At 45.8% G+C, this 25,948-nt stretch overlaps 1 protein-coding gene across 1 annotated transcript in view; it reads right to left on the bottom strand.

Annotated features, from left to right (window-relative positions):
- col28a1a (collagen, type XXVIII, alpha 1a) overlaps window positions 1–25,948 on the bottom strand; it is a 65,981-nt gene that overhangs the window by 24,238 nt on the left and 15,795 nt on the right. The window contains exons 14-19 of the mRNA XM_029166999.3: window positions 6,394–6,462; window positions 6,198–6,266; window positions 6,038–6,106; window positions 5,892–5,960; window positions 4,967–5,035; window positions 4,829–4,900 (exon numbers count right to left, since the gene is read on the bottom strand). Of these exons, the coding sequence (XP_029022832.1) occupies window positions 4,829–4,900; window positions 4,967–5,035; window positions 5,892–5,960; window positions 6,038–6,106; window positions 6,198–6,266; window positions 6,394–6,462 (417 nt within the window). The remainder of the gene's footprint in view (window positions 1–4,828; window positions 4,901–4,966; window positions 5,036–5,891; window positions 5,961–6,037; window positions 6,107–6,197; window positions 6,267–6,393; window positions 6,463–25,948) is intronic.

Raw genomic sequence — 25,948 nt, 5'->3', positions numbered from 1 at the left:
AGCACTAAGATCTAACAGGACAAGGACAGAAACTAGACCATTGTCCGAAGCTAATAGAAGATCATTAGTGACTCTAACCAGAGCTGTTTCTGTGCTATGATGTTTTCTAAATCCTGACTGAAAATCTTCATACAGGTTATTCCCACTAAGGTGGTCAGATAATTGTTTAGCCACGATTTTTTCCAGAATCTTGGAAATAAAGGGTAAATTTGAAATGGGCCTATAGTTGGCTAGTTGTCCAGGGTCAAGGGTTGTTTTTTTCAATAGAGGTTTGACCACAGCCACCTTAAAAGCCTGTGGTACATAGCCCAGTTGTAAAGATTGGTTGATTTGATTAAATATGGATGAGCTGATTAAAGGTAGAACTTCTTTGAGTAATCTGGTTGGGATTGGATCTAAAAGACAAGTGGACGACTTGGAAGAGTTAATTATTGAGGTTAACTCCATATGAGTTATGGGGAAGAAGCTGTCTAGGTAAGACAGAGGAGTTAATAAATTTAAAGTTGATGGATCTAGACAGTGCTTTCTGTCATTTCAGTCGCTGCTGAATGTTTTTTCTAATGATGATAATTTTATTAGTAAAGTAGTTCATAAAGTCATTGCTGCTGAGATTTAAGGGGATAGTAGACTCAATACAGCTATGGCTCTTTGTCAGCCTGGCTACAGTGCTGAAAAGAAACCTGGGGTTGTTTTTGTTTTCCTCAATTAGGGAGGAATAATATGTTTTTCTAGCAGCACAAAGTGCTTTTTTATATTTCATTAGACTGTCCTTCCATGCAATGCAGTTTACATTTATTTTGTTGGAACGCCACTGTCTTTCTAGTTGTCTAGTCCTTTGCTTCAGGCTGCGGATATCTGAGTTATACCACGGAGCTAACCTCCTCTGATTCACTGTCTTCTTCTTCAGAGGAGCCACTGTGTCTAACATTGTACGTAGAGAAGCTGCAGCATCATCTACAAGACAGTCAACCTGTTCATAAGAATTAAGGTGACTGTTCTCTGTGTATCTGCAAGACATTGAGGCAAAAGATGATGGAATCATCTGCTTGAATCTGGCAACAGCATTGTCAGATAAACATCTGCTATAGTAACATTTCTTTCCAGCTGTTATAGGGTCAGTTGTGCTAAATTCAAAAGTTAATAAGAAATGGTCAGATAACAGACGGTTTTGGGGAAGAACTATTAAATTATCAATTTCAACCCCATATGTCAGGACAAGATCTAGGGTGTGGTTAAAACGATGAGTGGGTTCATTTACCTGCTGTGTAAAACCAAAAGTGTCTATTAAGGAGTTAAAAGCAGTGCTGAGACAGTTGCTGTCAACATCTACATGAATGTTAAAGTCTCCCACTACAATGACTTTATCTGTGCTAAGAACTAAGTCAGATAAGAATTCAGAGAATTCAGTTAAGAACTCTGAATATGTAGCAGGAGGACGGTAAACAATACAAAACACAACTGGTTTCTGAGTTTTAGAGTCTGGGTGAGAAAGGCTCAGAGTGAGGCTCTCAAATGAGTTATAACTATGTTTATGTTTAGGAGTAATTAATAAATCTGATTTATAAACTGCTGCTACTCCTCCACCTCTACCTGTACTTCTTGGAACATGATAGTTGATGTGACTTATTGGAGTCGACTCATTTAAAGTAACATATTCATCCTGCTGCAGCCAGGTTTCAGTGAGACAGAACAGATCTATGTGATGGTCACTTATCAAGTCATTTATTAAAAGGATTTAGATGAGAGAGATCTGATATTAATAAACCACACTTTATTAGCTTACTGTTACTTTGTTCCGTAAGAGGAACTGTTTTGATGTTTATTAAATTCTGGTAAGTCACTCCTCTTTGATTTGTTTGTGACTTGTATAGTTTAGGTGGTCGAGAAGCAGACACAGTCTCTCACCACACCCGCCTCCACGCCGTCCGCTCGGGCCACGCCAGCCCCGGTCGCACCGCCGATGGCTTCGGTCTCCTCCTCCCAGCCCCGTCGGACCGTCATGATTGCACCAGCCTGCCCAGCTCCACGTTTACTCCGCTGGGAGGACTTCCTGCACTCATGCGGTCCCCTGTCTCCGTGGTCTCCAGCTCAGCCGTGTTCCGTTCAGTCTCCAGCTCAGCCGTGTTCCGTTCAGTCCCCAGCTCAGCCGTGCTCCATTCAGTCCCCAGCTCAGCCGTGTTCCGTTCAGTCCCCAGCTCAGCCGTGTTCCGTTCAGTCCCCAGCTCAGCCGTGTTCCGTTCAGTCCCCAGCTCAGCCGTGTTCCGTTCAGTCCCCAGCTCAGCCGTGTTCCGTTCAGTCCCCAGCTCAGCCGTGTTACGTTCAGTCTCCAGCCAGCCCCGTTCCGTTCAGTCTCCAGTCCAGCCCCGTTCCGTTCAGTCTCCAGTCCAGCCGCGCGCTGTTCAGTCTCCAGTCCAGCCGCGTTCCGTTCAGTCTCCAGTCCAGCCGCGTTCCGTTCAGTCTCCAGTCCAGCCGCGTTCCGTTCAGTCTCCAGTCCAGCCGCGCGCTGTTCAGTCCCCAGTCCAGCCGCGCGCTGTTCAGTCCCCAGTCCAGCCGCGCGCTGTTCAGTCTCCAGTCCAGCCGCGCGCTGTTCAGTCTCCAGTCCAGCCGCGCGCTGTTCAGTCTCCAGTCCAGCCGCGCGCTGTTCAGTCTCTAGTCCACGTCCCAGTCCAGTCGAGCCCCGTCCCAGTCCAGTCGAGCCCCGTCCCAGTCCAGTCGAGCCCAGTCCAGGTTCCCGTCCAGTCGAGCCCAGTCCAGGTTCCCGTCCAGTCGAGCCCAGTCCAGGTTCCCGTCTAGTCGAGTCCCGTCCCAGTCCAGTCGAGTCCCGTCCCAGTCCAGTCGAGCCTAGTCCAGGTTCCCGTCCAGTCGAGTCTAGTCCAGGCCCCCGTCCAGTCGAGTCTAGTCCAGGCCCCCGTCCAGTCGAGTCACGTTCAGACCCCAGTTCAGTCGAGTCCTGTCCCAGTACAGTCGAGTCCTGTCCCGGTCCAGCCCAGTCCCGCGCAGGTCTTGTCCCAGCCAGAGGTCATCACCTGTAGAACAAGTGCTATGCACACCCGATCAGGGAGCCTGAGAGCAGCGCCGCCGGCTCCTTTGGGGAGCCTGAGAGCAGCGCCGCCGGCTCCTGTGGGGAGCCTGAGAGCAGCGCCGCCGGCTCCTGTGGGGAGCCTGAGAGCAGCGCCGCCAGCTCCTGTGAGGAGCCTGAGAGCAGCGCCGCCAGCTCCTGTGAGGAGCCGTGCCTGTTCCTGTTCCAGTTCCAGTCCCTGTCGGCCAAGTAGAGGCCGTTCCAGTCCCTGTCGGCCAAGTAGAGGCCGTTCCAGTCCCTGTCGGCCAAGTAGAGGCCGTTCCAGTCCCTGTCGGCCAAGTAGAGGTCGTTCCAGTCCCTGTCGGCCATGTTGAGGCCGTTCCAGCTCCTGTCCCGGACTGGTGGCCTCGCCCTCGGCGCATCCTGCTGCTTGGATGGCGCTGCCTCCTGCGGCGTCGTCCGCCTCGACTCCTCAGCCTCCTGGATCAGCGTCCACCTGGAGGGCATCGCCGTTCGGGGTGGTCCCCGTGGACGCTGGCCCAGCTCAAGGGCACTAGGCGTGCCACCCTGTCTCAGCGGCGGTTGAGCAGGATCTCGCCGCGTCCCCACCCTCCGTGAGGGACTCCCTGGACTCTGTGTTTTCCTGGTTGTGGACTTTGCTCTTGTCTTGTGGACATTTATGTTGGTTTACTGATTATGAGACCCGTTCTTGTTTTGTTTTTCCGGTAGGACCTCTGGTCTGTTGTGTTCGGGCGTGAATTTTGTTTAATGGGGGTTCCCGTTTTGCCCTCCCCCAGTCCGCCCTCCGCCCGCCCTGTCTGTGTTCTGTGCGGGTTGTTTTTGGTTCTGTCCCTCCGCCGGTCCTCCCTCCGCCCGCCCTGCTCGGGTTTGTTGTTTTTTTTGGTCGTCTGGAATCCGCCCTTGGGAGGGGGGTACTGTCACGATCTGGGTTTTGTGTCTAGTTGTTTCCTGTTTTATTTTGGTAGTCTCCTGGTTTCTGTTTCTGCTCGAGCTTTACTTCCGGTTTTTGTCTTGTCACAGCTGTCCCTGCTTCACCTGGTCATTATCCGCACCTGCACGTTATCAATAATCAAGCCACTTTGTATTTAACCACCACCTGTGTCCTTAGTTCTCTGCCAGATCGTTGTTTGTGTGTACCCGTCATAGCTCCCAGTTTCCGTGATCCTATCCAGCCGTGTTTTACGTACCTTGTTTCTGGACTGCTGATTCTGAGCCTGCCTTATCCCTGTCTGTTCTGTCTGCCTCGGTGTTGTACCCGCCTGTTACCGACCTTGCCTGCCTGACCACGATCTGACGCTCGATGATTCTGGTATTGTATCTCTCTCGTGTATGAACCTTGCCTGTCCCTGACGTCGTCTCTGCCTAACCGGAATAAACCACCTTTTGATCACCGTCAACCTGTGTACGCTGTGCATTTGGGTCCTCATCCGAGCGTTCCTGACACATGATAAGCCGGATGACACCATGACTTTGCCTTTTCACTTTACATGATGTACTACTTACTGTTAAATACTTCACTTAACTGGGACATAATTCCAGGAGGCCTCCCATCTTCTAATGAATTCTGCAGGAGACAATTTGCCCTTTTCTTCTTGCTAATGATGACTACAGTAAATGTGTTTCCTAATATGCTTATGTGGACTTACCCAGCTTTCTTGGCTGAACTACTGTAGCTGTGTCACACAAACCCAACAAACTAAACATACTTAATAGGAGCATCTACTGCAGATTTTCTTTCCAAACCAAACATTGCAAAAACTACTTCAATTGTGTGTTGCTATAGCTCACCTTAGGTCCAACAACTCCATCTTCACCTGGAATGCCAGGTATCCCAGCAGCCCCATCAGGTCCTGGCTCTCCCTGTAAGGTTGTACATATCTCAACACTGCGGACACACTTTATTCAAAGCGAGTCAGGATGTCTCACCTTTGATCCTGGTTCTCCAACACCTCTCGCTCCCTGAGAACCAGGCTCTCCAGGGAAACCCTGGTCACCCTGGGAAGCCACATACAATATTTACTGAAAGAAAGTAATCCAGACAATCTGACATGATATTTTCTTCTCCCCGACACTTTTACATCTAAAGGTTCTAAACATATTTAATAATATAGCTGAATTATATCCTTTGGAGGGAATTACAAATTATAGTGTCCAGCCTGGGGCACCAATGCAGTAGTGATGCTGTCTAACACCAGCATCTTCATACGGTACCTATGAAGTACCTATGGAGAAATGCTCATTGATGCAGAGTTAGACAGATTAATAAACAGTATTTAAGAGCCTACACAACACTGTTTCTTCTGTTCCTTTGTGCGTTTTACTTGTAAGATCAATTCATTTAATTAGCTGGCAAGTATTGAGATCCTGTTTTCTTTAACTTTACCTCTTTCACCTCTTTTTGGTCACTCTCTTCTTTTCAACGCTTTGTCATAAAAACGTGTGAGTGTTTATGTTTGGGGTGGTTTTTGGTGAATTTTGAGCTATTTCATTAGTGTGTATTGTGTGAGCTGGGTGTGTGATGTAACAGCTAGAGCGCAAGGGCACGTTTTTTTTATGCAGAAATTCTGTTTTCAACTTGTCACGTCAGCCACAAATTCCACTCAATCAAAACAATTTCTTCACTCAGTCATAGTCATACTTGTCTTTATCTCCATCTTTTTACCTTGATAAACTTTTTAATCATTATCGTCTTGACATTGTCAGCATTTTATCAGTGGTCACTTTCTTTTCACAACAGAACAGCTCTTCCACATAATTTCTCAGCGAAAACACTATTTCTAGTTACTTTAGTTACTTTTTTTATTTTTGAATGCAAGAAATGTTCCTGTTCAACTGATAATATGCCACCAACCTTTGTTCCAACTAAACCAAGTCCAGGAGGTCCCCTGGGACCCGCAGGCCCAGGTGGCCCTTGCTCACCCTGCAATGAAACATTTAGTTAATCTAGTTATGTAAATCTTAAACATTACAAGTTCCTTAAGTGTTTATGTCCCCTGCCTTTTGTCCTTCAATCCCTGGCCCTGGAAAGCCAACCAAACCAGGAAGCCCAGGTTCTCCTGTGTTTCCCTGTGACAGACAGGTGAGAAGTCAGACAGATCATTCTAGAACGATGTCTTTGTCTTCAATCCTTTCAACTTCGCTGTTAATCATACAGTACCTGGTCACCTTTATATCCTACTCCAGGAGGTCCACGCCTACCTTTAGGACCCTCATACCCCCTGTCACCCTACATTAAAAAATGCAGGCAGGTCTAAGGTAACTGGTTGAAATTCAAACAGCACTTCAATGATTATAACATGAATTTGTTTCTATTAGGTGAACAGTTCACTAAACCAGAACAATTGGGAACTTACTTTGGGCCCTGAGAGACCTTCACCTGGAAATCCTGGAAATCCCTGCATTCCTGATGGTCCTGCTGGACCCTAAACATGTAACAAAGAACACAGAATATGTTATACATGGTCTTCAGAAACAATATACATTTCAACTGGTCCGACCACAGACGTTTACCAAGGCCCATTTTCAATAAGTTATTACTGTCCATATATGCTATAGAACTGAGCTCTCAGCAGTTTAATTTTTTGTGCTAAAGACTTGAGTTGAGCTCAAGAATTAAGCTCCTCAGCTAGAACATGAGACAGAGAGGACTGTCCTTGTGTTCAACAGAATGTTCTAATCAAGCAGCTCACACTATTACACTAAGAGAATCAGACAGAAACAGACTTCAACAGAAACCATCCATCCATCCATCCATCCATTTTCTTAACCGCTTACTCCCTAGTGTGGGGTCACGGGGGTGCTGGAGCCTATCCCAGCTGGCTACGGGCGAGAGGCAGGGTACACCCTGGACAGGTCGCCAGTCCATCGCAGGGCAACACATAGACACACAACCATTCACACACACACTCACACCCCAACAGAAACCACTTTAAGTAAATACAACTAAGAACTTTTTCAAACACTGTAATCTAACACAAAAGAGAAGGTCTATAAGTCAAGGCAATTAATACGAATACTACACGGACACGAATTCAATTATATTATTAAAACAGGAGGCAACTGTCTTTTATCTATTTCAATAGCAGAGGCAGTGTCTGAAAACTGGTTAAATAAAATATTCAAAAAATGAATATGAACTAATTTGGGGGACCTTATTGTTGGGGGACCTCATCTGTATAATCTCTTATTAACAGAATTATTATTAGGGTCCCACATGCTCAGACAAAGGAGGCACTGCGGCCTGCATGTAATGTCTTCATCCTGATAGTAGTGAGTGAGAACAAAGAGATTTCAAATCTCAGCGCCAAAACCAGGCGCCAGGCTGGGGACCCATACCTGGCTCCCCGCTAAGACGTCAGGACTCCCCGCGGCGACGGAGGAGGAACTTGACCAAAAACACGTTTATAAAAGCTGCCATAACCAAAGACTCGCCCCTTGTTCTCTTCGACCCTTGTCTTCTCGCATTCGAGACCACTGCAGACCTTTCTTCTCTCCGTCTCTTTTCTCCTGGAGCCGGGAGCCTCCACCGCAGCCAGCAGCTGAACTAACGGGGACGTCGTCACAGAGAACGGGGCGGATCACCCATCTACTCCCATCCACAGGGCAGGAAAACGCCAGTTTAACTGCCTCACTCACCGCCGCATCAGCTGATCACCGCGACGCACACCTGGACCGGACCGCACCGCAACAGCGCAAGCACACACGCAACGCCAGATCTTCCCACCAGGATTAAGCAATAAGGCAGAGGCATTCTTTAAGTCTGAGCAGAGTAGAACTCTTAGGGGATCAGTAATTGTTCTATTGTTGTGTTGTTTTCTTTTCCTGAACGCGCGATCTGATCACTTTGCATTTCTGCGATCACGTGACTGTAACGCTGTTATAGAATTGCGTGAATCTAAGAGATGCACATTGAAGTGTTGTAACCTGTGATTTCGCTATCTTAAGTGCTTTATTGTGTTGCGGTGCTCTGTTTCTGCCGCGACCACGCCAAGCGCACGTTTCAACCACTGCGCGCTTCCGCGATCATGTGACTATATGACTGAATATAGCCCCACGTGTTTGTGACCACAAGCCTTATTCACACTAGTCCCACTTCACACTTCTCTACACGCTTCTCTCCCTGTGAGCGCCAGACACGCGCGCTCCATTCAAAGGGCCCTATGGCAAACTCATAATTTGAGCATGCATGTGCTTAATATAAGCATGTGCTTAAAACTTTTAGCTTTATTTTATTATTTTGTTTTATTGTCTACAGCACTTGGTGAATATGTTCTTACATAGCCAAGGAAGGGGCTATTTTCAGTTCTATTTTACTGTTTACACATTGTCAGTGAGTATCAGTCATCTACTACTTTTGACTGTTCCAAGTCATCAGTGATTGGCTGAAGTCACTTTGAATGTATTGGTGGTGGGGGTCTCGTGACGCGTCTCGACCCAACAAGACGCGTCTCGTGACGCGTCTCGAAAAAAAACCTGACATGACGCGTCACAACCTGACAAAACGCGTTACGAAACGCGTCACAACCTGACAAAACGCGTTTTAAAAACGCCGTTCTTGTGACCCTTGGGGCCCGCCATAATGACGCGTCACAACCTGACAAAACGCGTTACGAGACGCATCACAACCTGACAAAACGCGTTACGAGACGCATCACAACCTGACAAAACGCGTTTTAAAAACGCCGTTCTTGTGACCCTTGGGGCCCGCCATAGGGCCCAGCCCACCGGCACACGCTCGCAGCTGTGCCACCTCACCACGCCCCTAAAAAGGGGGCGCGCTCTCCCGACTCTTTCTCTCTCACACACACACACACACACACACACACACACACACACCCCTCTTATCTCAGGTAACGCGCATACACATACAGTACGTCCAGACGAACACACCATAAGATTAAGTTGTGATTTGCTGAGTTATTCAAGATAGTGTTGACACTGGAGTTATTATTAATTGTTTAATAAAGCGTTCACAATTTAATTGGTCGTTGTCTGTGATTATTTGTATATGGTCTTACAGCACTGGTGAATTGAGTCGGCTATGCGTTTGCAGGGCACCACCTAGACAACCAGCGGTGGAGCAATGACAGCTATACATGTCATCGCTAGTCACATTGGGGAGGGGTCCAGAGAAAAGTCTAACATTGTTTTGGCAAACAACACACCAACTTAATGTTAGTCTTAGTGACTTCCGATTGGTGTAACTCCTGCGTGTAGTACAATCTTAGCTTACTTACAATTATCCTTAGACAAGGAAAACTATGTGAACAGGACAGGTGGACGTGTCGTTATATGTTTTTTTTTCCCAAATATGTGATGTTGCTGTGTTGGTGTACAGGTTAAGTTTCTGCTTTAGGGTGTGTTTGTGTGTGTGTGTGTGTGGGGGGGGTAAGGGGTGCAACCAGCTGCTGAAACCAAGCAAATCTTTTAAGTAAACAATCGGAGCAAAATAAATAAGAAGCAGGGATGTACTTAGGCTAACACATTCATAACTAAACAACTGTTGTACTGTGGTTTACCTTGGAGATTAATACTAATACCAATAATAGTGTTAAGGTGTGTGCACATACTCATACAAACATATACATATCATATACATACATATGTGCATTGTTATACATATCCCATACTACTTAATAAAAGTCATGACATACAACACCACAGTTTCCATATCCACACATTATTGATATTGGTAGTGATAAGTATCAGTAATACTTACAGTTGGATTTGGAAAGTGTCCCACTACAAGGTTAGTAAGGCTATAGCTTGATATTATTCACCCAAAGGGTGAGGCAGACGTTGGTGCATGAACAATGCCACTTGTGGAAGCCAGGGTGATGTGAGGGGCTCGGCCACTACGCCCATCCAGCAAGCAGAGGAAGGAATCCCAGCAGCCAGGGAGCCCACACACCTTCAGTTCCAGGAGGGCAGGTGTTGTGACCCAAGCCGCCCACACAGAGGCCCCCAGGCAGAGCTGCAGCAGCCACAGAGACAGCACCCAAGGTCAGAGTGGGCCACCGGCGGTCAACGCTGTTCGCCCCATGAGAACCAGGGGCAAACACTCCCCCCGGTGGGAGGGTCGGCCTGAAAAAGTGGAGCCCGAGGACCCACAGTCCGTAGGGAGCCCGCCAGGAGATGCCCCCGCGCCCAGAGTGGGACCTGCCCCCAGTCCACCACCCCCACACGAGCGGAGCGGGACCTACCCCATTGGCCCGACCTCATCCCCTGGTGCCACAGCGGCCTGCAGCACAAGGCCAGCAATTGGTGGGGGTCAGCAGAAAAGAGACCACCCAGGCAGACGATCATCGTACCTTGGGCGGAAAACCGGACCCCCCACACTCCAACCGCACCACACGCATACAAACTCACACAAACACAGACGCATACACCCACCCACATGTACAACACACATCATCACACACACCATAAACTCTCTCACAACAAACTAGTCAATCATACGTGAACCAATGCACTCTCAGATACATTCTCGCTCCCACACCATTCGCTCGATCACATTCGTGGGGAGGGTAGGTCTCCGGCTTGCTGTCCATGTGGCCCCAGGCAGGGACCGCAGCTCCTCCCGAGCCCCGCCCAACCCCCCCAAGTTGTGCCTCAGGGCACAGGGCAGCAGAAAAGGTACCCCAGAACCCTGCAACCCAGCTTGGACGTGAGTGTGTGGAACTAAAGTGCACTGAAGGTGGGTGACACCTCCAGGTGTCGTTATGTCTTTAGAAAACTCCAACATTTAAAATCATTTATAAAATGTGGACTCAGGGATCTGCTGGAATGTATATCAACTGAAATTATTAATAAAAAGAAATATTGTGATAAGTTGTATTTATAGGTTAACAGGCTTGAGTGTTGAGCTATTTAACGAGTGGATTAAGATTTTCCCTGGTATCTTTGTTTCATTGTTGCTATATCTTAAAAAAAAATTATTGCCCTGTTCATCACTAACTATTCCACAGTTGTCAGGGAAGAGTGCTCGCTATCCCACTCACATAAGAAACACGTGTATTTTTTATATCCCTGCTGCAGTCCCATTAAAATGGCAACTACCTTCAAATCACCACAGAGGTGCCAGAGGTACTTGTTGTAATCAATGGAATTCAGTGCTGCTTTAAATTATTGTATGTGTCTTTCATGTGGACATTATGGGCTACTGGAATAGATGGAAGACGATTTCCATTGTGCAAAAGTACATCCTTAAAACTCAGTGTCGAAGAGTCTATAAATAGTCTACATTCTTGTGGATCGTGAGTGATTTTAAAGGCATTCATGAGGCCATCAGTATCGGAACAGAATACCAGATTACTCTCCTGCCTGAAGAAAGGCTCCTGGTGACGGTTTCGATGAAGTAACTATGACATCTTACAAAAGATTCCATTGTTGGAGTCTCGATCCTAGCAATTCTGCCTTGTTCTTGAATAAGTCCAAATCTTGAACCAGGTCACTTAGCACCACAATGAAAATCTTAAATCAGTTTCTTTGTTGACCAGTGTTGTTAATCCTCGTCAGTCCCATGACACCAGGTATGCCATCTGGGCACTTTTAAGTTTAAAGGACAAGCCTTGGGTTTGGAGTTTGAGAAGATTCAGGTGTGATGTTACATCAAAAACAATCACACCTGTTGGCTTTCGAAGTTTAGCGTGACCAAATTTGGAGATTCACGAGGACTTATTGCACTGTGTGCATGTCTTTTTGAGTTTCAGTGATAGGGGATCACTGTTTTGAGGACTTTTTAGTGGAGGCCGGTTTCAAGAAGAAACTTACAAGCATTTGGGGTTGGGGTTGTTTCTTCACAGAACCAGCTGGAGGCTACGTCAGTTACAGAGCTGCGGAAAACCCTGGATATTTTGTCACAGGCAAACACTCTTATTATCATTACCTCGCTGGGCCTCCCCTTAAACCATTCACCGCAAACCAACTACTGGATCATCATTCTCACCTGCAGTGTTCAAGTGTTTTGTATTTAGTGTAATTTGTATTGATTTGTTCATCACAGCCATCAGGGAGAGTTGGAAAACCAGCAGGGACAGCGGCTCTCGAGCACAGCAGTTTGACACCCCTGGCACAGTGCGTCTGTGTTGTCAGTCCAATCTAGTTTGTTGTTTAAGTGAAAACCCAGATTGCAACAGTCCACCCTCTGGATGTTCATTCCTTATATGCAGAACAAACAACTTGCTGCACTAATCAGTCGGAGATCTGCTGACTCCTTATTATACAATATCATCTACAAGTTAGCAGTGGTAGTCTGCCAGACTTGTGTGAAATACTATGAGAAGAGCATTTGAAAAAAGTCAAGTGAAAAGTTTTGGCGTCCCACAGCCTACGTAGGTGCAGCTGATCATGCTGCCAGACCTCCCATGAAGCTTTTTCTTTGTCTCGGAGCTAAAGTATTTCACACCTATTGTCACATGCTGGACTCATTCACTGCCCTTTTGTTCTGTTAACTGTTTTATTTTGACTCCCTTCCGGTTACGCCTCTAATCTACTCTGTATTTAGTCTCTCTGCTGGATCAGATTAAAGCCTTAAACTTCACCTGCCTGTCTTAAGTGCCGTGCATATGGGTCCGCCATAACATGTCTCTAAAACGGAGTAGGGGGAGGGGATGTGAAGTTTGCTTCAGTGACTTAACCAACATCAGATGCCGTGTTTACGGCACAGAGCGAGTTCCAAATCCACGGTGTTGCCTGTGTAATAAAAGTTTGTTTTTCTGCACATATTGTAATTAATGTCATTCCGGTAAAATGTTGGAGATTCCATTTTAAGGACATTGGCTATATCTTACTGGTTTAACTGTTCTCTCACACACCTTAAAAGTGGTGAAAGTGGTTTATGCTGCAGAGCAGAAGGAGTTATTTTCGTTTCCATTCAGTATAACCGTTAACATTTGGAAACACACTGTGTGTCTCTTCCCTTAATGTGTGCAATCAACAAAGACTGGGCAACAGGGCGACACGGTTCCTGTACGTTCAAATAGTTTGATTTCCCCACCAGAGTAAAAGCTGGGAAAACGAGAAAATGACTTGTTTTCTCGTTTAGTCCAGTTTTGTCTAGTTTGTCTAGTTTTGGAAACATTATTTTTAGCTCGTTTATTTGTTTTTAACACGCTGCTTTGATTAAATTCCGTTTTTCTGTTTTATAACAAGAAACTGTGTATGTTCCAACAGTTTGATTTCCCCCTCAGAATAAAAGCTGGGAAAACGAGAAAACGACTTGTTTTCTCGTTCCTCAAAACGAAAAAACGGGAAACGGCTTCAAATTTAATTCCGGGTCTAGTTTTGAAAATACTGTCTTCAGCTCGTTTATTCATTTTTAACACGGTGCTGTGATTAAATTCCATTTTTCGCTTAAGAGAAACGAGGAAATGGATGTTAAGAGTCTCACTTTCTTGCGTGTTCAGACACATTAACAGGTCCTCCGGTTCTAAAACGTTCTAAAACGACGTTTTCTCGTTTTCCCAGCTTTTATTCTGGAGGGGGAAATCAAACTGTTACAACGTACGCGGACAGTTTTCTCGTTTCTCTCTATAAAAGTGACAAACGACATTTAATCAAAGCATTGTTTTAAAAACGAATAAACGAGCTGAAAACAGTGTTTTCAAAACCAGACAAATAAATGGATTTAAAGCCGTTTTTCATTGTCTCATTTTCCCAGCTTTTACTCTGGTGGGGGGAAATCAAACTTAGAACGTACACGGACCCGACACACCCGACAGTACTTACAGTAAACACGAGGACATACTGTATAAGGACAGCAGCAACTTCAGCAATTGACAACAAACACTAGCGAGTATTGACAACTTGATCCAAGTCATCTGCCTATGAATAAGCGGCTCCTCAGCACCATCGTTGGAACGTCACATCACTGTCTGCTTCAGACGGTGAAGCCACTTCCCCGATTCTCTCGTTGCCTGCATTTGACAAGCATACATTTCTGGTTAAGCTCTATCTGGACACATCATCTGTAATTCGGGCTCTTACGTTTCATTCAGAGTCAGAGCAAACTATAGGTCACTTCCCTTCTTTGGGCCTGCCATGGCAACCCCAAGTACTCGTGGTCCAACTCTAACCCCCCTCCCTCCACTCACAGGCCTCTAGAGTTAACATCGTAAATGCTAGAACAAAACGGACAACGCAGCTGTGCAGCAGAGAAAGCGCTGATTCCGTAGATACACGATGAGTGGGGGAGGGGCACTCAGCCTGCCATAACCAGCCAGGTCAAAGGCCCAAAAAGTGAAGCCTGCTCTTTCTTAACTATGAATTATTGAGATAAGATATTAGGTTATAGTGAATGCTAATATAGCATTATAGGGTATTTTTTACAGCCTGTAAGCTTTCATTTGAGCCCTCTCTGGTGTCTGTAGGTTGATCCAGGCCAGAGTTGTGACCTATTAGGGATATGTTTTTTAACATTATTTGATTTATTTCTTCATATATAAATGCACAAGGCTTCATTCTTTTAGATTCCCTTTGGTTTTATGTCCTGCTACCAGTCACCAGGGAGATATTTGCTTATATCTATAAGGGAAAAATCCAGGCGAGGGCTTATCAAAAAAATTATTATAAAATTATTTCAGGTTTGTGTTTCTTTGGTTTTTCTCCTGTATAACTGTAACTGTGTAACTGTAACTGTAAGCTTTCATTTTAGCCCTCCCTGGTGTCTGTAGTTTGATCCAGGCCAGAGTCGTGACCTATTAGGGTTACCTGGGCCAGGCCGATTTGGGGGGGTAATTAATTAATCAAAAAAGTAATTTAAAAATGTCCCATATATGGTTTTTTAACACTATTTAATTTATTTCTTCATATATAAATGCACCAGGCTTCATTCTTTTAGATCTCTTTTGGTTTTTTTGTTCTGAGACCAGTCACCAGGGAGATATTTGCTTATATCTATAAGGGAAAAATCGAGGCTAGGGCTTATCAAAACATTATTATAAAATTTTTTCAGGTTTGTGTTTCTTTTGTTTTTCTCCTATATAACTGTAACAAATAATGTTTCTTTCTTTGAAAACTAGAAGAAGTTTTCTTTCCAATGACACCAAGCTCAATAATGTAGCCCTTACCATTGAGGAACAACAACCATTTTGATTGGAATATGCCAAATCCTAATTAATTAATAGGGTTTACATAGGGCTCAGAAGCTAAGGGGTTAAAGACCTCATAGTTCCTTATGCTCCCAGCAGAACGCTTCGTTCTCAGAGCGCTGGGCTACTTGTGGTTCCTAGAGTCTTCAAATGTCTGGTGCCGGGCTGTGAGAGAGGCGCGATGCTGTGAGAGAACGCGACACTCTGCGAGAACAGCACGAGAAATTTAACAAAGCGGCGCGACACCAGTAGTAAACAACAGCGCGACAAACTATCCGCCAATTTAAATAAATAAATAAATAACTACCTCATTTTACAGAAAATAATCAACCATCTTACCATTCTGAATGCTCTGGAGAGCAGCTTCAGTAGCAGACTGATCCACCCTCGCTGTGTGAAGAAGAGATATCGTAGATCCTTCCTACCTGCTGCTGTCAGACTGTACAATCAGAACTGTTGACCAAGTCCCACTACAGTCACTCACCCACTGCATCAGTGGTTTATATAGCAAACTGCTCTGCACAATATTTGTGTAAATCTGAACGATCATGTATATTGTTACCGGTACAAATCTTATACCCATTACTGTGCAATAACCCTGCAATGACCTCATACTCACTCCAACTGTACTGTACTGCTTTGTACTGTGCCAACACAAACTGTTCTGTAGCTGTATTCTCGCTTATCTGTACTGCTGTTGTGAGATGTAATTTCCCCACTGTGGGACTATTAAAGGTTTTCTTATCTTCTTATCTGAATAACACCGAAGAAAGTTTCGAGTACATCGACGAGTGCTTCGAGCGTCTGGTAATGGGGAAAAAGGACACTGCTCCAAACAAGAGGTCCAGTCCGTCTGACTCACCTGAGTCACCTGGAGCTAGCTCGGCGGACAAAAACATCACGGACATCCTGGAGTCCATCGAGAAAAAAATATCAAGTTTCGACGCGCGTCTGGTTTGGTCTGTTCTTAGTCTATTCTTCTCCTACGTAGTCAGCCAGCTATGTAGCCCTCCAGCAGCCGCACACAAACATCTACTGCACAGGGGAAATACGTGCACATACATAGATAACACACAACTCAGAATACACAGGTTAGCCACACACATAAAGTCTGTCACACTACATACACACAAGACTAGTGATCCACAGCAGTCAGGTAAGATATGACACCACTGAAGATTGTCACCTGGAATGTACGTGGAATCAATAAGAAGGAGAAACGATTTAAAATATTTAACCATTTGAAAACCCTACAAGCAGACATTGTTTTACTACAGAAAACTCATATTCCCAAAATTATAAATTACACTCTGGCATCAGCAGAGTTCCCACATGCTTACTAAGCCGGTTACAATTCTAAACAAAGAGGGGTCGCCATCCTGATAAATAAAAAGATTAACTTTACTCATAACGATACCTTTGTAGATCCAGAAGGGATATATATAAATATTAATATCTTGATAGGAAAGTTGAATATTGCATAGCTAATGTGTATGGCCCTAATGTTGACGACCCCTCTTTCTTTCACAGCTTCTTCACATCACTGTCTGCTCACTCTGGTTCCAAACTTATAGTAGGAGGGGACTTTAATTTAGTATTCAACCCAGAGTTGGACAGGCTAAGCAAAGCTGTGAGTAACAGGAGCAGAAACAGCAATCAGTACAGACCTTAAAACAGTACATGGTGTTCTCTCCATCCTACATCCAGGGAATATACCTTTTTCTCGCCAGTTCACCACTCTCACTCCCGTATAGATTATATTTTAGTAAATAACTCAGTCTTACAAGATGTCTCTGACACCAATATTCACTCTATCACAATCAGTGATCATGCACCAATGTCCATTTCGTTGATTAAGACAGTCACACCATCAACCAGGAATTGGAGGTTTAATACATCATTACTCAATGATCAAGACTTCATCAGTTATGTCAGGAGAGAATGAACAACCATTATAGAAATCAACGATACACCGGGAACCTCATCCTGTGTTCTTTAAGAGACTGGGAAGGCAGTTATGCGGGGTAGAACTATTTCATAATCATTGCACAAGAAAAAAAAGGACATGCTACTTGAATTAGAATTAGAGCAAAAAATAAAATCTCTAGAGATTAAATATGCTGCCTCTCCAACCAATGATAGAATCCTAGAAGACCTAAGGAATCTAAAGATGAAATTAAATAATATAATTCATTGCAAAACTCAGTTTCAGACAGATCAATTACGCTGGGAGAACTTTGACCATGCTAACAAATGTGGTAAATTTCTAGCTAACCAATTAAAAAATAATAAAGAGAAACAAATCATCCATTCAATAACTAAGTAGAAAGGGAATATTACTTGTGATCCCCATGAAATAAATGATAACTTTAAAAACTTTTACCAAGAGTTATATACGTCCCAAATAGATCCATCCACCTCAGCCATAGAGGAGTTTCTGAATAAATTAGAACTGCCAAAGCTAAAGGAAGAACAATCCACAACTCTAGACTCATTGTTATCTTTGGCAGAACTACATGAAGCTCTGCAGGAGATGCAGAATAAAAAAGCTCCAGGACCAGATGGATTCCCAACTAAATTTTATAAAGAGTTCTGGTCCATGCTGGCACCCAGCTTTTACAAAATGGTAGCTGAAATTAAACAACAGCATTCATTACCCATAAATATAAATTCTGCCTTCATAAGCCTGCTCCAAAAACCAGGAGAAGACCCTACTCTCCCATCAAGTTTAGACCAATTTCACTAATAAATGTAAATCTAAAAATAGTGTGTAAAGCACTTGCTAGAAGATTAGAAAAAGCCACTCCATATATAATTCACTGTGACCAAACAGGCTTCATTAAAGGTAGACAGTCAACAAACAATATGAACAGATTAATCAACTTAATTGATTATGTCACCACCCATAAAGTAGAGTCAGCCATCGTCTCCTTAGATGCAGAAAAAGCTTTCGATAGAGTAAACTGGAAGTTTCTTTTAGCCACTCTGCACAAATTCGGCTTTGGGAAATCATTCATAGATTGAATCCAAATATTATACAGCTCAGCAAACGCCGCAGTCAGAACAAACAACCAGATCTCACCAAGGTTTAATCTGCATAGAGGGACAAGACAGGGCTGCCCACTTTCCCCATCACTTTTTGCAATATTTATTGAACGTCTAGCCGCAGCAATAAGACAGCATGAAGGAATTACTGGAATATCGACCAAATCAGTAAATCATAAAATAAGTTTATATGCTGACGATGTGTTACTGTTTCTCCTGGAGCCACAGACGTCTCTTCCTACAACTATCAGCCTCATAGATGAATTCTCAGGACTTTCAGAATACTCTATTAACTAGACCAAATCTATAGTGCTACCACTTAACCTCAAGGTGACTAACATCTCTTCTACCACACTCCATTCAGGGAACATCAAATACTTGGGCATTGAATTATCGTCTAGGCTATCAGAGCTTATTGATCTAAACTACAATCCATTATTAAAACAAATAGAAGCCAACCTCAAAAGATGGAAGACCCTACCCATTTCACTTATGGGAAGAATTGCCACCATAAAAATTATGATCCTGCCAAAAATTAATTACATATTCTCAAAGATTCCAACTCAGCCAGCCCAGGCGTGGTTTAAGACATTAGACTCCTACATCTCACAGTTTTTGTGGAAAACCAAGCCACCACGAATTAGTTTAAAAACTCTTCAAAAATTCAGACGCTGCGGCGGCCTAGAACTACCTAACTTCCACCACTATTTTCTTGCCAATAGACTGAACCATGTCCACAAATGGATAAAACCCATGCCAGCAGACTCCTCCTGGATAGACATTGAACAAACATTTTGTGGAAATATTAAAGTTGCAGATCTGCCCTTTATCAGCACCAAAATTAAACATCATAGTTGTTACCAGAGCATTAGCATAAAAGTATCTCTGACAGCCTGGTGGGATTTTCTTAAAATTAATGGGTCTTCGCTTACTCTTTGCCAAAACACACCTCTCTGGAACAACCCAGACATCATACAAAACAAAAAAGCAATACACTTTCCAACTTGGCATATCAAAGGGATAACACATCTGAAACATGTTTTCACAAGAGACAAGTTTACCTCTTTTGAAGAATTAGTGTCCCACTATGAAATCACTAGTGCCAATTTCTTAGAATACCAACAACTAAAGTCAATACTTAATGCAAAAAGTAAGAATACTCCCATCCACATGCAACCACCACCAGTAATAGAGCAATTTATTGATATATAGGGGAAAAGGACAGTATCCAATTTGGAATCCAATTTCCAATGTAGACCAGACAGTGAGCCTTCCGATCTCTAAATGGGAAGCTGATCTCAACATCACCACTAATTACACGTTCTGGAATAATATATAGTCTAATTTGTTCAGAATGACAAAAAATACAAATTTACAACTAATACAATACAAAATCCTTCATAGAACTCACTATACAGGACAAAGGATGTTCAAAATGGGTCTCACAAATTCAAATATTTGCCCTCACTGTACAGATAACACAGCAGATAGATTCCTACATGCATTCTGGTCATGTTCACCTGTGCAGCAATTTTGGCAAAGAGTATGTAAACACCTGTCAACCCAGTTAAGCTGTCCAATCCCAGCGGCCCCTGCACTTTGTCTTCTAGGAGATCTAAGTGGGCTTTGTCTACAGACAAACTCATCACACACACTTCTTTCTGCCCTCTGTGTCGCAAAGAAGATCATCCTTATGAACTGGAAAACTAAAAAAAATTAAGCATTACTCAGTACCTAAACAGCTTGTTATATTACACCACCTTAGACACATATTCTGCTTAATCAAATCAATGACCAAAAACTATACTCTGATTGATTCCATTTCCAGGTAAGGATGCATGGGGCTCGGGTGCTGCATCATGTCTGGCACAGTGGTGGGGGGGGTGACTGGTGGTTGGGGGTGCCTGCCTACCTAAGGAACCAGGACAACGGGACTGATGGACTCTGGGCTGGCAGCATGGGTCCCCTGCGGCGGGGATGTGGTGGCTGCTGAGACCGGTGGTCCTGTGCCGGATTGGGGCCATTTTGAGGGTTGGCGTGTGCCTGTCTCCGGGGAGCGGAGGCGGGCCTCCCTGCCGGTGTGCGGGGGGCGGACCTGGGGGTGGAGACCTGGGTGACCTGCGTCCGGGGGAGTCCCTCCGGGGGTGCCTGCCTGTGCCCGGAGGGGTGTATCTCCCCTGGGGCACTGCCCCTGCTCGGGTGGGGCGCTGCCTGCCCTAGCAGTCCGACGTCCTCTGGTGACTGCTCGGGCCTGTTGCGGGGGGGGGTTGGCGGACTACTCGGGCTACAATCTTCATTGGGCCCTGGGTGGAGATTGGCCCTCAATGCACAACCGCAGAGTATGTGTGTTGGTTTGAGTGTAGCACTACACGGGGCGAGCATGGGCATACTTGAGCGAGAGAATGGGTAAGTGTGAAGGAAGGGTGAGGAAGGCTCTGGCTGTGCTGCGTGTGGCGCCTGGGCAGTAGTACTGCGGTGCCTGGGTCTCAGCTGTCTCTTCCTGGCTGGGGGTTGTGGGGGGCAGTGGGATGGGTAGCAGAGCCAGTCGGGAACCTGGCTCTGCGGACCCTGGTGCTCTGCTTCCCAACTACATTTCTCCACATTCATCCACTTACGTCTGCTGGGGCATCCTGCTGATGGAGGGACCGGGGCTACCGGGAAGTGGTTCCGTCCCTCCAAAGTGGGATGCTCTGCAGTTTTAATTGCATTAGTCATACACACTCGTCTAGGAATCTGGGGGCTTCTTCCGGGGGGGCCAGTGGACGGTGCCTTCACATTGATGGCTCTGTCTGCTGGAACCCTCGGAGAATTGACAATCTCCCAAAGTTCCTTATACTTAGCCACATACACATACATTTAGGGACAGGGGTGGGCTCTTTCACTGGGGCCTGGGGCCGAGGCCAGTTGTGGCCTCGCCCACTGGCCCTGGTGGAGAGATCACCACCCAGTTTTAACTGCAAAAAGACATTTAGGGTGAGGGGTGGCACTGTCCGGGGGACACACCGTCAGCCAGCGGTTGTGCTCCTGGAGGTGTCACCCACCTTCAGTGCCCTTTAGTTCCAGACACTCACGTCCAAGCTGGGTTGCAGGGTTCTAGGGTGCCTTTCCGCTGCCCTCTGCTTCCCCCGGGTTGGGGGATTTGGGCAGGGCTCAGGAGGAGCTGCCGTCCCTGCCTGGGGCCACATGAACGGCGGGCTGGAGACCTACCCTCCCCACGAATGTGACCAAGCGAATGGTGTGGGAGCGAGATTGTATCTGAGAGTGCATTGGTTTACGCATGATTGACTAGTTTGTTGTGAGAGAGTTTATGGTGTGTGTGTGTGTGTGTTGATGTGACGTGTGGGTGGGTGTATGCGTCTGTGTTTGTGTGAGTTAGTATGCGTGTAGTGCGGTTGGAGTGTGGGGGATCCGGTTTTCCTACCGAGGTACGATGATCGTCGGCCTGGGTGGTCTCTTTTCTGCTGACCCCCACCAATTGCTGGCCTTGTGCTGCAGGCCGGTGTGGTGCCAGGGGATGAGGTCGGGCCGATGGGGTAGGCCCCGCTTTGCTCGTGTAGGGGTGGTGGACTGGGGGTCAGACCCACTCTGGGCGCGGGGGCATCTCCTGGCGGGCTCCCTACGGACTGTGGGTCCTCGGGCTCCACTCTTTCAGGCCGACCCTCCCACGGGGGGAAGTGTTTGCCCCTGGTTCTCATGGGGTGAACAGCGTTGACCCACGGTGGCCCACTCTGGCCTCGGGTGCTGTCTCTGTGGCTGCTGCAGCTCTGCCTGGGGGGCTCTGTGTGGGCGGCTTGGGTCGCAACACCTGCGCTCCTGGAACTGAAGGTGTGTGGGCTCCCTGGCTGCTAGGATTCTTTCCTCTGCTTGCTGGATGGGCGTAGTGGCCGAGCCCCCCACATCACCCTGGCTTCCACAAGTGGCATTGTTCATGCACCAACGTCTGCCTCACCCTTTGGGTGAATAATATTAAGCTACAGCCTTACTAACCTTGTAGTGGGACACTTTCCAAATCCAACTGTAAGTATTACTGATACTTAACACTACCAATATCAATAATGTGTGAATATGGAAATTGTGGTGTTCTATGTCATGACTTTTATTAAGTAGTATGGGATATGTATAACAATGCACATGTGTATGTACATGATATGTATATGTTTGTATGAGTATGTGCACATACCTTAACACTATTATTGGTATTAGTATTAATCTCCAAGGTAAACCACAGTACAACAGTTGTTTAGTTATCAACGTGTTAGCCTAAGGTACATCCCTGCTTCTTATTTATTTTGCTCCGATTGTTTACTTAATAGATTTGCTTGGTTTCAGCAGCTGGTTGCACCCCTTACCCACCCCCCACCCTCCCGCATACACACCATAAAGCAGACCCGACTTAACCTGTCCACCAACACAGCAACATCACACATATTTTGGATTAGCTAAATAAACCATTAAATAAACCATAAATCAAGAAGAGTATATATATTTTATATATACTCCTCTTGTTAAAGCAAAGCTGTCCATCACAATATGGCACTCAGCGTAAGATATGCTGCTAGTTAAACTGCTGGACAGAACACAAAAAAAAATAGTAATAAAAATAGAGTCTTCAAATGTAAAACGGGAGGCAGAGCTTTTAGCTACCAAGCTCCTCTCCTTTGGAACGAGCTCCCTCTTCAGGTTAGAGAAGCTGACACACTCTCCACCTTTAAGATTGTTAGTCACAGGAACCATCTCTTAGTTAAGCTGCAATAGACATAGACTGTTGGGGGACTTAATTTATACACTGAGCTCCTCTGTTTCCACCTACCTCTTCTGTCCAATAACCTCCCATCATTGTTCTCTGTTCAACTAACCTTGTCTCTTTCTCCAGTAGTTGTGCTTCTCCCCTGCTCTCTCTCTCTCTCTCTCTCTCCCCCACTCTGTCCTCACCTACAGGTATTATTGGACTCAGAGCTTTGTGTCTGTGATGGGCAGCTGCGGATCCAACCACCCTGTATCCAGTCCCTCGTCCAACCATCCTGTGTCCAGTCCCTGGTCCAAGCATCCTGCCTGTGCTCTGTTTTTGCTTCTTGTTGTTGCTGTGCTTTTTTCTCTTTCTATCCCCTCACCCCAACCGGTCGAAGCAGACACCCACATCCAGCCCTTTTCTGCTGGAGGTTTCTTCCTCGTTAGAGAGGGATTTTTTCCTCTCCACTGTTGCTGTAAAATTAAATGCTTGCTGTATGATCTCTTGGGTTTAGTTGTGTGAGGTCTTAAACCACTTTATAAAGTGCCTATTGGCGCTATATAAACAAAATTGAAATTGAAAGTTATTGAAGATGAGAGCGTCCTCTACTCTGATGCCAGGCTGGTAGGCAAACTGCAGGGGATCCATCGCTGAGCTCAACATGGGGCGCAGTTGATGCAGAACTAGTCTCTCAATGTCTCAATGTCAGAGCCATTGACCTGAAGCTGTCTTTAGAGTGCATTGCCCTTGGTACTGGTACCACACAGGAAGTCTTCCAGAGCTGTGGTACCATCCTCAGCTTGAGGCTCTGGTTGAAAACATGCTCCATAACTTCACACGGTTCATCTGCACAGGACTTAAGGAGCCTGGACCTAATACCATCTGGCCCAGCTGCCTCCCTTGTTTTCATCCTCTCAGCTCATGTCTCACCTGAGCTGCCGTGAAGGACAGAGGTAGGCAGAGGGGCTGCGTGGGGGAGGGGGTGGCTGATCAAACCTACAAAAATGTAAATGTAGTGTCATTGGTCCACTCTCGAGTTCCCTCTGTTTAATTCCACCCCGCTCCACCAAACCCCACTGATCTTCTGCTGCTGCAGCTGCTCCTCTGTCTTCCTTCTGTAGGTGGCTTTTTTTCTCTCTGATCTTCTTCTTTATCTCCTTCTGTATAGTCCTTAGCTCCTTCTTGTTCCCTGATCTGAAGGCTCTCTTCTCCTTCAGCAGAGCCTTATATCAGGGGTATTTCATGGCTTGTTGTTAGGAAAACACAGTAGCATCACTTTCCCTGGCTTTACACCCTCACCTCCTCAAGAAGCAAATACCAGTGGTTGCCAGAAGCAGACGCAGCCTTCACACAGCTTTACATCGGCCCCAGTTCTTCATATACCAAACTTTGCCTGTCAGTTTGTTGTGGAAGTTGATGCCTCGATACTATCCCAGCAACATGCTGTCAGTGGGAGGCTACATCTCTGCACATGTCCTGTAAGTTGCCACCTGCCAAGAAAATTGGAAACCATGAGCTTCTGGCAGTCAAGGCAGCTTTGGAGGGGTAGCGACACTGGCTGGAGGACAAACCCACTTTGTTCTTCTGCACAAGCATCCCTCCACAAGCAAACCGCCCAGGACGTACTATGGCACATCTTCCAGCTGCAGGCTTTCCCAGGGACGTGGTGTCAGATCGAGGTCCCCAGTTTGTCTCTCTGTTCTGGTGTTCTGGAGTTCTGTTCACTGCTTGGAGTCCAGGTCAGTCTCTCTTCTGGTCTGTGCACCAACCAGCAGTTGGAAGGGGGTGTGCATTTATTACATTCCAGCAATCCATCTACATGGAGCCAACAGCTGATATGAGCCACCCACACAGTACTCCCCAGAGAAAGCCACAGCAGCCACAGAGACGACACCAGGTCTTTGTGTCACAGAACTACTAAGAGCAGGAGAACGGACCACTGTTGGGTCAATGCCCGTCCACCCCAGGAGAACCAGAGGCCGACACTCCCCCAGGCACAATAGAACCCGTTGCGCTACAAAAGCCCTCTGCGAGAACCCTTTCACACAGACACCTGGCCGCAACTGGCAGGTCGCAGGGAAAACAGGAGAGGGAAGACCCCAAGTGCACGACCCAACACTGAGTTTACACTTAATAATAAAGGTTTTTATAAATACAAAACCAAAACTTACTGCACAGCAGGACCCAGTTCAACACAACACAGGTGAGAACTAAAAATCACTGCAATGCAGGGACACTTCTAAGGACACTAGAATGCTCCATACACTATGGGCAAAATACTTAACATGAAACACAAGACATTAACTCAAGACAACTAAGAACTAAACGACAGCACTGTTCAACAGGCTAACTAAACACGCTTTGTACCACGGGCAAAATCCTAAACATGAAACATAAAAACACGACCCTCACAATCCTTCAGGGGACAGGACATCAAATTAAACAACAGGAACTCCACTTCTTAAACTCTCCACTCTTTAACAGGTAACATTAGTGTAGCTTCCAAGCTACAAACATGTACACACCAACAGTGTGTAAAAACAAAAGACGTCCCTTAAATACTAACCCAAAACAGGTGGGTCCACTAATTAGACATGAACTCAGGACAAGACCCACACTAAAACCCAGGAGCGCCTCTAGTGGCAGGGAGGCTGATTGTCACATTGTGTAGTTAAAACAAGGTGGCGATTCCCTTTCGTCAGGGCCAGTGAGAGAGGCCACAGCTGGCCTTGCCTCCAGACCCCAGTGCAAGAGCCCACAGATTTATTTTAGATATGATTTATGCACATACACGTGCATAAATCCCTAAATGCATGTGTATGTGCCTGGGTATGAGGAACCTTGGAAGACTGCCATTACCCTGAGTTCAGCAGAAGAAGTGGTGATGGGTCCCTGTACAGGCAGGCCAGAAACAGGCTTACACAGAAGATCAAAGCAGCTAAAAGGAGTTATGGAGAGAAGCTGCAGAAGAGCCTGTCAATAAATGATTCTGCATCAGTCTGGAGATGCCTGCAGCACATCACCAACCACCTCACCAACTGAGGC

Source organism: Betta splendens, chromosome 11, assembly GCF_900634795.4.
Source record: "Betta splendens chromosome 11, fBetSpl5.4, whole genome shotgun sequence".
Lineage (NCBI taxonomy): Eukaryota > Metazoa > Chordata > Actinopteri > Anabantiformes > Osphronemidae > Betta > Betta splendens.
Note: the sequence above shows the minus strand (reverse complement) of the source record. Positions and strands in the feature narration are given on the sequence as shown.